This window comes from Motacilla alba, chromosome 23, assembly GCF_015832195.1.
Source record: "Motacilla alba alba isolate MOTALB_02 chromosome 23, Motacilla_alba_V1.0_pri, whole genome shotgun sequence".
NCBI classification, from domain to species: Eukaryota; Metazoa; Chordata; class Aves; order Passeriformes; family Motacillidae; genus Motacilla; species Motacilla alba.
In genome coordinates, this window is record NC_052038.1 from 2,454,815 (window position 1) to 2,470,290 (window position 15,476).

General features: G+C 47.7%; 2 protein-coding genes across 2 annotated transcripts; one reads left to right on the plus strand and one right to left on the minus strand.

Annotated features, from left to right (window-relative positions):
- Nucleotides 1–1,028: 1,028 nt before the first annotated feature.
- DNAJC8 (DnaJ heat shock protein family (Hsp40) member C8) lies at nt 1,029–11,676 on the minus strand. Its single transcript, XM_038160988.1, has 9 exons — nt 11,526–11,676; nt 10,342–10,443; nt 8,570–8,626; nt 6,893–6,959; nt 6,152–6,246; nt 5,213–5,284; nt 4,008–4,099; nt 2,987–3,062; nt 1,029–1,812 (listed from the first exon to the last, which is right to left on the minus strand). The coding sequence occupies exons 1-9, from the start codon at nt 11,592–11,594 to the stop codon at nt 1,690–1,692; spliced, it is 753 nt and encodes a 250-aa protein (XP_038016916.1). The 5' UTR covers nt 11,595–11,676; the 3' UTR covers nt 1,029–1,689.
- Nucleotides 11,677–11,769: 93 nt separating this feature from the next.
- On the plus strand, nt 11,770–12,609 carry ATP5IF1 (ATP synthase inhibitory factor subunit 1). Its single transcript, XM_038160990.1, has 3 exons — nt 11,770–11,928; nt 12,118–12,230; nt 12,332–12,609. Exons 1-3 carry the CDS (start codon nt 11,833–11,835, stop codon nt 12,468–12,470), a joined length of 348 nt encoding a protein of 115 aa, XP_038016918.1. The 5' UTR covers nt 11,770–11,832; the 3' UTR covers nt 12,471–12,609.
- Nucleotides 12,610–15,476: the final 2,867 nt, after the last annotated feature.

A 15,476-nucleotide genomic window follows, 5' to 3' on the forward strand; every position in this document is an offset into this window, starting at 1 on the left:
AGAGGTGGTCCCAGCTCAGCAAGGGGGGCAGTACCCTCAGCAGATCTGTCCTCTGGGCTCCTCATTTCCTTCCAGGTCCCGGGGTCAGGAGGCAGCACAGTGAGTACTTGTTCCAGGGCTTCCATGATGGGTGGAGATTCATCAGGCAAAGTACCAGGAAGGGCACTGCTCTGCTCTGGGAATTCCCCAAATCAGAAAACATCAGCCAGAAAATACTTCAGGCAGGGGCAGCTCATTCCTGTACCCCTTCTGCAGTACTATAAGCCCCCCTTGGTCCTTGTGCTCCTTCAGCTTGGGAAGAAAGGGTGGTCAGGGACATGGGGGACCCACCCCTTCCTGCTGCCACTGGCACTGCTCTGCCCAGATTCCACATGGGGGTTCCCCCAACATATTCTGTGGCACTGGCACTGCTCAGGTCATGGGCACAACATCCACCTGAGTCACTTACAACAAGAAATCACATGTTTTTCTGTCTGCTTCCTTTATGCCCCATGGGTTGTTTAACAAAGAAATGTTGTTGGGGTTTCCTTGCTGGTAACAACTGGCTCTTATTTTGGCAGGAAAGGAAACGTGAGGCTTTTAAGACAGTCCTGAAAGACAGGACAGTCACAACCCATCGGTGCACAAAGCACTGCTGCCAGAAGGAGCTGGCTGGCTGCTTGCCCTGGAGCTCCCCAGGCTCCCAACTGCAGAGCTGTAGCAAACATCCCAACTTCCCAGGCCAACAACCAAGCTGAACTATGGCCCTTCCCAGCCAGGATGGGGATTAAGGCAGCCAGGATCTGCCAGGAGCACAGCCAGAGAATGAGGACAGGTAATGTCCCCTCTGCCTCCAGGCTGGTGACACTGCACTTGGAACAGCTTGGGCAGCTTAAAAGGGATGTGGAGAACTGGAAAGGCAGAGAGCTGGCACCACAGTCTGAGCCTGGAGCACAGGTTCATGCTGAAGAGCAGCAGCATCTCAGCACTGACAGCACTCCACTCACACTCTTGCTATTGCATTTTTTAATAATTCCAAGGAAAAAACGGTAATTTGGGTAAAAATTTATTTTACATACAGACCATTGCAGCTTAACTATTAATCAAGAGAAGTTATTTTCCTTTACAGGAAGTGACCAGCTGGTCTGAGATTAACAGAAGTCTAAGCCTGAGAGCTGGGATTTTAGTCTGGAAATCAGATTTTGGGGGCAGGTTCCTTCCAAGCACCACTCAATGCAGTGAGGAGCTGCAGGACTTAACTGCAGGCCAGCTGCACTGCACAGTGCTGGAAGCATATTCCCAGAGTCAGTCCAGATCTTTCCCAAGCTGAACTTGCTGAGAAAGATGGTGCCTGGAAGGGTTTGGATGCATCTCCAATATTTTGTTCAGCTCTCAAACTAGAAACAGAAGTGGTGAAACAGCACAGTCTGTGTGAAGTACAAAACACCGAGTTACAGGGCAGCAGACACACGGGACAGCAGGGATGGCAGGGACTCTCCTAAGCCAAGAGTTCTACGTGTAGCGGGGCCCTGGCCGGGGTCATTCTCTGGCCCTATTTCAAACAGACAGAGTACAAAAAATACTTCGACCGATAATTAATTGTACTGGAAACAAACAGTCTACTAAAAAGCAAATCTTACTCTAGGTGCCAATGAGTCCTTAAAAGCAGAGAAGGGACTGAGGAGCTGCACTTGGGCAGTGCTTCCAGGATCATTCACGCTGCTCCATTTTTACTTTGGGAGGTCTCAGGAAGGTCCTGTTTTTCTTTTCTTTCTTCCCCTTTGTATTTGCCTGGAAATTTCTCCAACTGTCAACACGACCATCCCGACTTTCCTGGGAACAACAGGGAGGAACAGGTGAGTTAACAAGTGCAGAAGCCAAAGCACAGGAGGTACATAGCAGTTTCGGGAGATCAGTGGCACTTTCCCTTTATCCAGCATGCAGGCCCTGACAGGCAGGACACAAAGACACTGGGAAGAGCCAGAGCAGCACAGTGCACTGGAACTACAAGTGAGCTTACACACATCAGTATAGGCACTGTGCTGGATTCTTGTTTCAGAAACCACCAGACTGGGCTGGGTAGTCCTTACTCTCTACAGAATCCTCAAAGGAAACAAGAAACCTCTCAAATGGATGTTCCAAATCTGTCAGCCCAGAACGTGGCATGTCCTTTCTGTGCCTCAACTCCTCCCTCTCCTGGTGCTATAGGAAGAACAGAGAAGGGATATGTACTGCTGCCTTCTCTCGTGCTTCTTGCTCAAAGTCTCATCACATTGACACAATGAGAAAGAAAGGCCTCTGGGGCACTTCTCTCCCTGCCCTACCTGCTGAGCAGCAGAAACCTTTCCCGAGGAGAAAAAAATCAAAACAGAAACCAAATCAAAAAACAAAACCCACAAAAAAAATACCCTAAACCCTCAAATCTCTCCACAAAGCCAACCTATGATGTCTAGAGGCTGAAGATTTCACAGCAGGACAGAAGACCAGGAATGATCCACTTCACAGCATGTGATCCATCCACTCCAGGCCCATCTCTGCAATACCAGAGCTGCAGATGGGCTCTGGCTACAGCAGCTGTCTGCTTCTCTGCCCCCCTTCCCATGGCAGGATGGGAGAGGGCCCAGCACTAGCAGGGATCTGGATGCTGGGGCAACCAGACGGGAAAGTACCACAACAGTCCACACAAACACTTTCCAGATTAGGTTTTAATGGTCACCAGTGACCTGGGCTAAGCAGCAATTCTATTTTACAACTAAAGATAAGAACTGCTGACAGAGATGAAAAAAATAGTATACCTCAATTTACCAGACCTGTTTCTGCACAGGTGATACCAAAGCCCTATTGATGGGCTCTTCTCCACACACATGAACAAACCCCAGGCTGGTGCAGGTCTATGAAATCATCTTACAGACTTGCATACAAAAGGTCTCTCATCTCTCTAGGAGCATCCCCTGCAACATGGACAAGAACTGCTGAGGCCTATTCTGTAAGTTCAAGTGCTGAATACCTCAAAGTTCTTCTGCCATTCTCGTTCTCGTTTGGCTTTCTCTTGTGCTTCAATTTCCTCTTCCCTCTGTCTCTTCCTAGAAGGAAAGCCACAAAAGTTATGAACCACGAGCATCCACTTTAGAAAGCAAGGTTAATACTTTCAAATAATCTTGGAAAGCTCTTCTAATTATTTGGCAGATTACAGAAGAGATAAATATGCACACCTAAGATAGCCCAGCAAATACAATTTGGTTTCAAATTTGGAAGAGCAGCGAGCAGAGAAGATGGTTTGGCCCCACTGACAGCAAGCATACAATTCAGGAGTTGGCTTCTCTTGCTCAGCAAAACAAGCTGGACTTCTTCATCCAAGAAGGTGGGCATCACTCTAGTGGTAAGGCTCTAAAACTGTTGAGGGTACACGTTCTGAGAAGTTAATAACCACTTCAGCAAGCAAAGTACAAATTCAATTTTTAGCCCCCTACTTTCCACCTGTAATCAAAAGCAACATCCTGCAGCCATCTCCCACCTCACTGACCAGCACAGGGCCCTGCTGCAGGAGTGTACTCACAGTGAGCATGTGATCAAATCACCTAAAATAGTTCAGGATCACACATGCCACAGGGTATTGCTGGCATTTAAATAAAATTAAAAATCAATCCTCTGCAAGCTAATAGCATGCAGAATTGTGTCACCATTTCGCTGTTGTGGCTGGCCTCCACGTGTACACATAAGATAACACAACCATATAAAATATATTGACATCTTCAGCACAGGAGGGCAAAGTTCCCGGGTGCTTTTCTCAAGCATAGGGCTCTACAAACCCACAGGCTGCCCAGAGACGTGGCAGAATCCACATGATTGGCAATCAGCTTGACAGGATCCTTGTTAAGGTCCTGCTTTCAGCAGGTGGTCAGACCAGATGATCTCCAGAGGTTCATTCCAATTTAGACTTTTCTAAGACTCTCTGATCCCATAATTTCTCTGAGGAAGCATGAGGTGGAAGAAGAGCCTGAATTGCACAAGTGGAATGTCATTTATACCTTTCATGCATTTCTTTCGCTTCTCTTTCTTTCCTCTTAATTTCCAGTTCAGCAAAGAGCTTCATTGTCTGTTTGTATACAGCTTGTTTGAACTGTAAAATACAAATCCAGTGTTAAAATAATGCCTGTGAACACAGTTCCAGTCTGTTTTACATACAAATGTATGAAGCTAATACCTCCTATCCTGCCCTGACAGTAGCAGCAGCACACAGAAAGGTATAAAGCACTGCTGATTAAATTCTGGTCTTGGCACCAGGAAACAACTGCATATTAACCTCATATTAGTCTCATTTTAATTTGTATTCATGAAGCTGTGCCTAAACAGAACTGTTCACTTCAAATTCTCTTATTTTTGGGTTAAGTCTTGCATTGTTACATTTGACAAAAAAGACAAAATGGTCACTGTTTTAGAGAGTAATTTTCCAGCAGATCTTCTTGATGTGTGGTAAAAATCTAGCATTGGCTTCCCAGTAGGAAATCAGTATGCTTAAACCAATCTTCATTACTAAAGAAGAGCAACAGCCTTCTGAAAAATGAAAAATAGGATGGTTATGAGGTTACTGTGGTGATACCAACAGGAAGAAATCACTTTCCAGGAAAAAAAAGAGCGATGAGACTAATGAAGCCAGTGTTTGGCAAGCACCTAGCATGGTTACAGCCTCTCATAAGGCTGGACTTCTCCAGACTAGAACCTAGGTAAGAAGAACTAAGTTATGCTATGCCCTTTTTAGTACAAGTGGTTTCTTGCAGACCAGCACATCTGTCCCTCAGTGCTACCTGAATGAAACAGATGAAACTGCTCTCATTTAAAAGTCACAAGCTCAATTTAGCCACACTGCAGTGAGTGCTTCATGTGCCTCTGCCAGCAGCAGGAATGATTCCAGCAGTCAGAAGACAACAGGAAATTCAAAAAAGAGTGAATGATGCACAAGCAATGAAGACTGGCTTTGAGAAAAGATCAGGGTACTTTGATCTATATAATCTCACCATATATTTGCTCTTTACAAGTGAAGCTATTTTCCACAATACACAGGTATCACCTGACACATGATTCTCTACAGTGCCTAAGCAGAATTTGTTCTTCTGTAAATGTAAGGGTTTACAACATTAGCATTTCTAATAAATACTTCTGCACTGGCTTTCAATCTTAATTCCTCAAAACATATTTTATACTCTCCAACTTCTCTGAACATAGTATGACTTACAACTTCAGGATCATCCTCCTCTACAGTGGGAGGTTTTCCATCCTTCTTCAGCTGCTTCTTTTTTTCTTTCACCTAAAGATTAAGAACAAAAATAAGAGCCTTAAAAATTCTGTAGAGGTTACATAATTTTATCCAAGTGGTTCTGCATTCCTATTTCAATGTGCAGAAAATACTCTGTTCTTGATTGATGTTTTGTTTTACACCAAACCCTCCTAGGCCCAAACACTACAAGATTACAATCACAGGAACTGTAGTAAAATTACTGCATTGGATACTATTCCTCCAACATAATCCCTTATGGCTTCTTATATATATATATATATATATATATATATATATATATATATATATTATATATATATATATATATATCTTGAATATATTTTTATTCAATATATCCCATCCAAAACAGCAGGAAGATTATTTTGCTTCATGATATTCAAGTGACTAACAACAAACAGAACATCAAGTGTTCCTGTCTCCCATATCATCTGCTTCCTGAAGCTTTCTGTGTTTTAATCCACCCACATCACTCTTCTTGGCCAATGCAATCCAAGCTCCTTTTCTTATCTTATAGGTCAATATCCCCCAAACTTCCCAGCCTCCCTCTGTCACCACCTATTCTCTTCCACCTACACATATCTGAACTGCATCATTCATTCACAGACTTGGAAAAAAATATTTAGGTCAGATCACAAGGTCTGACCTGATTATTTCAAGTACTGAATTTCACTGAATTATCTTGCACTGAGCTCAACAGCAGTCCTGGACACAGCAGGCTGGTTCTGCTGTGAAGAGCTTGGAGCCCACCTGCACAGTGCCATTACGAGGTTTGCTCAGCTTAGTGACCTAAACATGAAGCAACTGTACCAGAAAGCAAAATATGAATGATTGATTACCACTCACCCCCAACTCTGGATGTTCCCACAGAATACTCACAGTGTGTTCCACATATTCTTTTCCTGCCTGTATCACATCCAAGGCTCTCTTCTTTTGCTCCTGATCTAGCAGCAGCTTGTAAGCTTTATCTACGGCTAAACAAAAAGCATCAATATTAATAGCACCAGGAGTCATGTTCACAAGGCATCACGAGACTGCCACTTGTTGGCATTACTAATCTGCTTCTAGAATTTGTGGAAGTCATTTGTTTTGCAGTCTGTTTTAGTTGGGTTTTTTTTTTGTTTTGTTTTTAAATACATCTAGGAAAGTGGTAACATGATTACTTGAATGAGTTTTGGGGTACAGTAATGGCAGGAACTGTCTGATACCTTCTGGAGGAAGCAGCTGAAAGCATCATTCCTACCAGCTGTAGTTATGGGCATGAACACCTTACTGTGATTTCCTGCCTGCACAGCACACACCTAAAACCATCCCTCTACTTCTGTCCTATGATCTTTGAATAAAATCTAATTCACAGATTAAACAGTTTCTCTTGAACAATCCCAAAACCCCATGAAGATGTCTGTCCCTGTCGTGACATGACAATGGCATTGTTGCCACCTAGTGCCACCTGCTGAAATGCCACCACCTCACACAGCTGCTGCCACCACGGCTGCTTCTGCCCCAGCTAAAGCACCTCTGCAGCAACCCTTCTGTCCCCTCCACCCCAATGAATTTTTAAACCACACCAGAAAAGCTGACACTACTAACCCAGAGCAGGCAGAGAAAGAGTATTATTACCTTCAAATGCCTTCTGGGCTCTATCTGCATCATCTTGGTTTTTGTCTGGGTGCACCAATATTGACAGCTGCAAGAAAAAGGATCTTGCTATCAAGAGCATGGTAAAAGATGAAGAGTATTACAAAGATTTTTTGAGAGAAGGGAAATAGACAGAAAGAATCCGAAGAGGTCACATTCATTTGTACATGGACAAACCAGCTGACAACATGCACAAGTGTGTGCCAGTACGAGCTGATAGAACAAACAATCCTTGTAACAAACAGGCTGTCCAAGAAATGCTGCAGCTTGTGATGAGAGGAACAATTTAACACCCCTCAGCTGATATGAACCCCTTGGTCATCAAAGATTTGTATCCTTGGTCTTGACAACAAACAAACATAAAAATATTATCCTCAACCAAAGCCTCTCAAAACATTCTCCAGCATGCCCAAGGCTGTGCTAATACCAAACTATTTAAGAGTGGTCATTTTTCCTTAGGCTGCTTTACTGAAAGTTAAGAAAACTCCTGCCTGTGCTCTACCTGGCAGAGACAGGAGACAGATCACTACCATCCTGAGGGGAACTTTAACTGGGCTGGAAACCACATCCTCCACATTCCTCTTTCAGAAAGTTATTTAAAATTTTCCATATAGCCTCTTTTAATTTTTTTTTTTATATAGACCTTTTATTTTTGCCATTGCTGTACAGAGCAGCAACTGAAACTGCTTTAGTGTTGAAGAATATAAAATAACTACTTTTGGAACTGTACAGCTGCCAGTTGTAGCTCCCAGGAAAAGGTTTGCCTTCAGATCTGAACAGATTTACTTCAGCCAGTGTCTTTTTTCCCCTTTGTTGACTGTTCCATGTTCTGCACTTGGGCGTTTGATTTCTTCAATGCACAATTCCATGCACATTTTTCATTTCATTACCCTGAACTCAAAACATCTCCCTGGAGTGTTTTACCAGCCCAAAGCTGAGAACATCTTACTTTATTGTCTTGCAGAAGTGAGAAGCCAACAACAGACCAAAAAGTCATCCCTCTCACTTCCCACACACAGGAGGAGCCCATATCCTGTTCCTCTGCCCCCCAGCATCTTCCTGTCTGAAGACACTCACACCATCAATTCAGGTGGAGGCTGCAGCTCTCCAAACACTGTTTCTTTGCTGTATGCACTGATTAAGCTGAAAACTTGCTGCAGGTCTGTCAGCAGAGGCAGGCTGGGGTATTCCTGTGTTGCAGACCTGCCAGTAAGCAGGGCTGCCTCTTTCCCAGGTAACCAAGCCACTAAAAATGACCATGGAAATTCTTAAAGAAACCTCAGAGAAAATCTGGATCCAAGTCCATATATTTGAGAAAAATACCTTTTGATCTCCCTTTTGAACTCAAGCTCAAGAGGCTGGTAATACATGGCTCTATTAGCTGGCAATAGCCCCATCACACACGGCACAGGCAAAGCAGCCTACCAAGGACTATCACCATCATGGACCTATCATCAGCCTCTCCCTTGGACCAGGGACACTGCTGCACTCTGCTCTTGTTGATACAAGCATTGTTCTGTGCATTTCTGCCAAAAATAGACACCCCTCTACCCACACACAGCTTTACTACCATTTTCCTTGTGCCCACACCCAGCTGCACAGTGTCTCTACAGCACTTCTATTTCCCCTCCATGAACTTTGAGTGCAAAAGCTGAGTACCTGTCGGAATCTTTTCTTTATCTCTTCATCTGTGGCTTCAGGATCCATCTGCAGCACCTAAAAGAGACCATGAAAGCAGAGCAAGTTTGATGCTGCTCTCCACGTTTCAGGTTCCTGCCAGCAAGCCCTAACACTCTCATGAAGAGTGGCAGAAGTCACTTGGTTTGCTCAGCCTGAGGAAGAGGAGGCTGTGAACTCATTACACTCAAACATCCTTCCAAGGGGCAGCTCAGGGGCAGGCACTGAGCTCTTCACTCTCATGGCCAGGGACAGGACATGAGGAAACTGCATGAAACCGACTCAGGGGAGGTTTAAGTTGGGAGCTCAGGGCAAGGCTCTTCCCCCAGAGGGTGCTGGCACTGCCCAGGCTCCCCAGGGAATGGGCACGGCCCCGAGGCTGCCAGAGCTCCAGGAGTGTTTGAACAACACTCCCAGGGATGCCCAGGGTGGGGCTGTTGGGGCAGGGACAGGGGTTGGACCCAACGATCCTGATGGGTGCCTTTCAACCCAGCACATTCCATGAGTCTGTACCACTTGGTTCACAGACACACACCAGAAAGCTCGCCCCACAATGACATGAATGTTCACCCAGTAAAACAGAAACATTTCACAATCTTTTTGACATTTGTGACACTACTTTTAGCAGTGCCAGATTCCTCTGGCTCGTGTCTTTTCTATGTTCAAGTCTTGTGTAGACAGCTACAATCCATAAATGGGTCTGAACCTTCAGCCAGTCCTGCAGCAATGCTCAGTCTGACAGAAACAAAAGCATGTGGTGGTTTAGGGACAATGTCAGGCCACTCCGAATTCTGGACAGGAAACATACTACTTCATAAGAATTTATTAATTTTATCATTTTGAAAGAAGACAATAGAGTTTTACTGTTTGGTTTCCATGAGTGACATCACTTATTTATTGATCTTTACAGATGTGGCAGAGTTTAGGAACTCTTTTATGAATTAATTTACTGAACATAAGATTTAAGCAACAAGTGAGCAGATTCTGGTCTGACTCTAAGAATCTGTAAATAAAAACCACTCTCCCACAGGAAAGCTACAGTCTACTCTGAAACAACTTTCTTAATTTACTCTTTAAGTATTAAGACCTATACAAAACTGATCATTGTCAAAGTGAATCTGCTGACTCATTTGGCTGACCAGCCCTGAACCACAAAAAGCACCCGAGGCTTGAAAAAGGCAGCAAAGATGACACCAGGAAGGAAAACGCCCAGGGAAAGCCAACTCCAGATGAATACAATATTGGTTATTTCTGCCTTCCTCAGGCTTTCCTACTTATTAGGACTTTATAACTGACTGCAAATGGAATCAAACCCTATAAAGTGCAAGGGGATTATCCATTATCCCCTGGTTCCTCAGAGAATACCCACTGGTGTGACCACTGAGAGACCTTTCCTTACTCTACACAAGTTCAGTGGGATGAACACCCAAAATGAAACACACAACTACAAATGCTGAATTAAGAGAGCTACGAGCAGAACCTGCCAAGCTGCCAGCTCCAGCTGCTACCTTCCTGTTCAGAAAGCACCCAGCCAAATCTCCCAGTGCTGCTGTATGAGGGAAATGTGACAACAGACAGCTTGTCCTGCCATCAAACACTGAGAAAAGACAGTGAGCACATATACACCACCCTGCTGTCCTCTGCACAGTAATCTGTACCCAGAGAGATTTCTTCTTTCCTTGTGTTGTCTCTTAATGGAATAAATACTCAGGAATCAGAAAGCTCATACATCAATCCAGAATGTTCAAACTAACCTCAAAAGGGTTCAAGTTGAAATATGAAGATCCAGGTCGGGTCAGTCGGTCAATTTGGTTTTTTGATGTTAAAACAGAATCTCGTTTTTCAATTTGCTTTACCTGAAGAACAGAGAGATCTGTATCAACTGACCATCACAACACCCTCATCTGTTTGTTCCATGCTGTTGGCATACAGTCATCCTTGTCCTGTGCTACAATTCATAATGCCCCTTGCTTACCCCAACCCTGTAGTTGTTTTCTCAGGCACTAGCAGTGCATATTTTTTAGCCTTTCCTACAGCCCAACAGTATTTTCAACATCACATTTTATCTATAAAACATACTGCAGAACAGTTCTGTTTGTTCCTTCTATGGCCTTCTCCACAGCCGTGCCTTCCCTCCTCCCCATGCATCTCCAGCAGTTCTGTGATCCTTGGAAACCACGGCGTTATTGCTTTTAACCCGTTGCTGGCAGAGCAGCCCTTTAAACACGTTAAGTGACACGGATGCAAACACACAAACCCACTTTTAATAACCCCAGGTTCTTTAGTTCAGTTGTTACCCTCCACAGCACTATACCGAACCAAACCATGCATTTCTATGTAACGTTCACCTTTATTTAAACAAACGTGCATCCAGCGAACTGGCACGGCCGCAGGGAGCACGTTCAGGCCGTGCCCACAGCACGGCCCGGCAGGCGGAGGGGCCCCGGCCCTGCCGGTGACAGTCTGCCCTCAGCCGGGCCGAGCGGAGCGCGGAGGGGCCCCGGCCCTGCCGGTGACAGTCTGCCCTCAGCCAGGCCGAGCGGAGCGCGGAGGGGCCCCGGCGCTGCCGGTGACAGTCTGCCCTCAGCCGGGCCGAGCGGAGCGCGCCGGGGCCCCGGCGCTGCCGGTGACAGTCTGCCCTCAGCCAGGCCGAGCGGGAGCGCGCCGGGGCCCCGCGCGCAGGCACCGCGAGCGCACGGCTCCGCCGGGCCCAGCCCGGCGCACCGAGGGCCCAACGCGGGTCCCGGCCCCGGCCGGCACCGGGGCTGCGGGAGGGCCGGACCGAGCACCAGCCCGGCGGCACCCGCCGCTCGCCCACCCCCACAGCGGCCCGGCCCGGCCCGGCCCGCCCGCCGGCGGCCCCCGACCCCGGCGCGGCTCCGCAGGGCGCGCAGGTCCCGCGGGCGGGCGGGCGGGCGGATCCCGGGGCGGGCGGTACCTCGTTGTAGAAGGTCAGGAACGCGTCCTCGGCCGCGCCCGCGCCGGGCCCCGCCGCCGCCGCCGCCATCGCCACCGACACGTGACCGCGCCGTCACCACACGTGACCGCGCCGCGCGCCGCAGCGACAGGCCACGCCCCCTCACGGCGCGCGGGGGCCGTTTGCCCCGCCTTGTGACGTCACAGATACAGCCCCGCCCCCGGCGCCGCCGGGCCCTGGGGGCGGAGGAGGGCGGGGCCGCGGCTGCGCAGGCGCGGCTGGGCGCGCCCGCCCGGCGGCCCGTCCGGCGCTCCAAGGGCAGGCGGCTATGGCGGCCGTGGCGGCGCTGGCGGCGCGGGGCGGCCTGCGCGGGGCTCTGCTGGCGCAGCAGCAGCGCTGGAGCTCGGGATCGGGCGCCGACCAGGTGGGTGTTCCGACAGTGCCCCTTCTCCCCTCCGTCTGTCCGTCCTTTGTGCGTCCTCCCCTCCGTCCGTCAGTCGCTTTGTCCCACCGCCCGTCCGTCCGTCCCTTTGCCCCTCCGTCCGTTTGTCCGTCATTTTGTCCTTCTGCCCGTCCGTCTGTCCTTCCGCGCTCACCGCCGTCTCTCCCGCAGCTGGGCGAGCTGGGTAAAGGCGCTGGGAAGGGCGGCGGCGGCGGCGGCTCCATCCGCGAGGCCGGCGGCGCCTTCGGGAAGAAGCAGGCGGCCGAGGAGGAGCGGTACTTCAGGTGAGCGGGCTCCGGGCCCCTGCAGCCGCTCCCCGCGGGCCCGGGCCACGGCCCGGCCGGCCTCTCCCCGCCGCCGCACCTCCTACCGTTCTCTCTTGCAGGGAAAAGGAGCGGGAGCAGCTCTCTGCCTTACGGAAACACCACGAGGAAGAGATCCACCACCACCAGAAAGAGATTGAGCGTCTGCAGAAAGAAATCGAGCGCCATAAGCATAAGATCAAGCAGCTTAAAGATGACTAAGCTGGTGCTCTTGTTGAATGTGCATGGCCAATACTGATCATGGTGTAAAACAGCGTGAAGACTGTATTTTTTGGTCAACATAATCCAAATCCATACAATTATGGTCTGCAACAACATCAAATAAACTACTCAGTCTCACTTTCTTGCTCAGTAACTGTTCAATGAAAACAAAACCAATCAACCTCACTATCTGGTCTTAAACTTCATTTTCTTCTAGAGTAAAGCTGCAGTCTTGAGTAGGCAGGCCTTTATGGAATTGAGCTATTTTTTTAGATTTGTATGAAAGAAATGACCATTTGTGCCTAGTAGGATAACTATGAAGTTAAAGCTGCAAGAAGAGTTGGGGGGGAAATGGTACCTGTGTAGCAATCCCTTTACAGAGAAGTAACTTTGTTTCAAGTAAACTGTCTTTGTGGCCTAGGGGGGTGTTATCTCTGATGAACTAGCAGATGACTAAAAAAAATAAGGTTCACTTGTTGCACTTTGTGTTTAGTGCCATAAACTGAGAGAGGAAAATGGTATTCATAAACTGAGAGGAAAAATAGTGTTCAAAGTTATCCTGGTGTCAGTTGTGGTGGTCCTAGTTCCTGGAGCAAGACAGCCGAGATCCTGACTTTCATGTGAATGTTCTTTTCCACAACTGCCCAGTAGATTTGGGTTTTCTTTTACTGTCTCAACTTCTCTGTTCTTTAGCTAAGTGTCTTTTCAAAGAGGGATGGCTTAAGACTAATTTTTGTGCAGTTTCAATCACTGTTGACATTCCAACTTAGGAAATTCATCATAAAATACACAGTAAGGGGCCTGAAACAATGTGGCCTTACTGCAGTAGGCACTGACAAGAAGGGGACTTTCTGTATCAACAGGCAGGTAAGAAAAGTTGTTCCTTCTCTACTGTCACGTCTAAATCTGCCCAAACAGGCTTCCTGTGCAGCACAGGTGAAAGCTGCCCATGGTACAGTCAGTGAAGGTTGAACTGGGTGGGTCCGTGCCTGGAACTGCCCTGTCTGAAAGTGCGGGAGGCAAATGATGCCTTTGATGTTGAAAGTGGTTTACAGGGCTGTGACTGGCTGGCTGAAGGTGTCCCAGTTTCTCCTGTGTTCTCTGCTACATCCCCAGCCAGCTGCTCCCTTTGGGCTGCCCTCACTTGGTGAATATTGCAGGTAGTGGCACATCTTGTCTGCAGAGTGACACCACTGTCACTCTGTGCCCTCAAACACTGTTCTTCAGTGAAGATGTCACCAAAGTGATCAGCCCTGGAAGGGAGGCTATGGAGCGTCCTTGCCTGGCTGTGCTCAGATGTGAGGGATGGTGGTGTGGTGAGGTCTGCCAAGGCTGTGCACAGAGCTTCCGTGTGGGCTTTGTTCCTTTCAGTTGGGGCTGATTAACAAATTATGAGCACCTTCCCCACCTCTCTGAACCTGGTGAGATGAACTGAGTCATGAAAAGCAATATACTATTGGGTTTGGGTTATAACTATTTAAAATCCATTTTTTTTACCTTTTCCAGAATGTTTTTCCTATTGTATCTGCCAGCTGGGGTTGGCTTCCCCAGAAGCTGCAGAGTCACTACAGAAGTTTGGCAGAACAGCTTCAGTGGACTGCGGAGAGCTGACATAAATATGACAACTCTGTATTCAGAAGGGAAGAGATGAGGGTTTAAATCCACATCTCTGGGCTTTGTTCTGCATTTTGGTGCACTAACTATGCCATGTAAGCTCAGCCACAGAGCCTCTGCCCAAGCACCTGTAAGGGAGGGGATTTGCTGAGACTGGGAAGGCAGTGAGTTGGAGCTGTGTGATCTACTGTGCCACAGAGACAGGTGCTACAAGCTCTCTGAAGTCCCCCAGGGCTGCAGTGTGCCAGTCAGTACCTTCCTACACCACGGAGCTTTCTTGGCCACCGGCAAATGACATGAACATTTGAAAGGCTCGCAGCAGTTTGGGTTCAGTCACCACTCCAGGGCCTGTGGATGGAGAGATGCCAGCTACAGACTGTTTGCTGCAGGATTCCAGAGCAGGAATGCTGGGGAGTAAAGCAAGATTTACCTCAGACCTGGGTGATTGCTGGGGAGTTAAAAAGGCACGAGATGTCTAGACACCCTTCCAGGATTCCCCCTCAGTCCAGGGCTTAGTTGTCTTTTGGAAGACAACTGCTGCCATCTGCTTCCAGGTAATACTGGTTGAGAGCAACCAAAACCAAAGCTGGTGTTTGAAACTGGTAAGGCTGCAAGGATAGTGCTGAACTCAGATCACAGGTCATAAAGGGACTAATTGTTCTGGGTTTCCTCAAACACTCTGGAAGGGCTGATGGCATGACTTGTCCCCTGCTTTGTCCCACAGGCACAGGGGTACACAAAGGAAGGGATTCTTCTCTCTTCTCTGCCAGAACTGGTGCATCTTGGTTATTTGCTAGCTCTTCAGGGTTGGAATGATCCTGTTCACAGCACCCTGACTTCCCATAGCCACCTACAGTGCAGAGCCATTAAGAGTTTCAGTTCTTGGAGCAGGTGCTTATCCTTCCTTATCACCAGATCCTCTGTCTGTTCTGTGCTTCTAGAGATCACAGCCCAATGCTGCTTGGCCACTGCAGGAGCAGGAAAAGTGCAGTTTGTTTTCAACTAAACTGAGCTGGTGATTTTTGCTGCAGCAAATAGAAGCTATTTCCCAAGTTGCTTCATTTGTGCTGCATCCCACACAAATGTGATGGAAATTGCCAAGAATCCTTAGCTCAGGGGTTGGGGAAAAAATGAAAAGAAAGGAAAGCGAGATCCAAGATCTTTAGCAAGCTGGTTTTAGTGCAAGGCACCCAGGTAGCCCAGTCTGGTCTCTTTGGGCCTTTTTGTCACACTCAGCCTCCCCACCCCATAGCAGATAAAAGGAAAGAGACGAGACAAAGACAAAGCACATGTGTGTTTTCCTAAAAATCAAATGAACTGGCTGTGTGAGAGGCAAAATAAACATATGCACAGGGTAATAACAGTAGCATGGCCTCTGCAGGCAGAAATTTT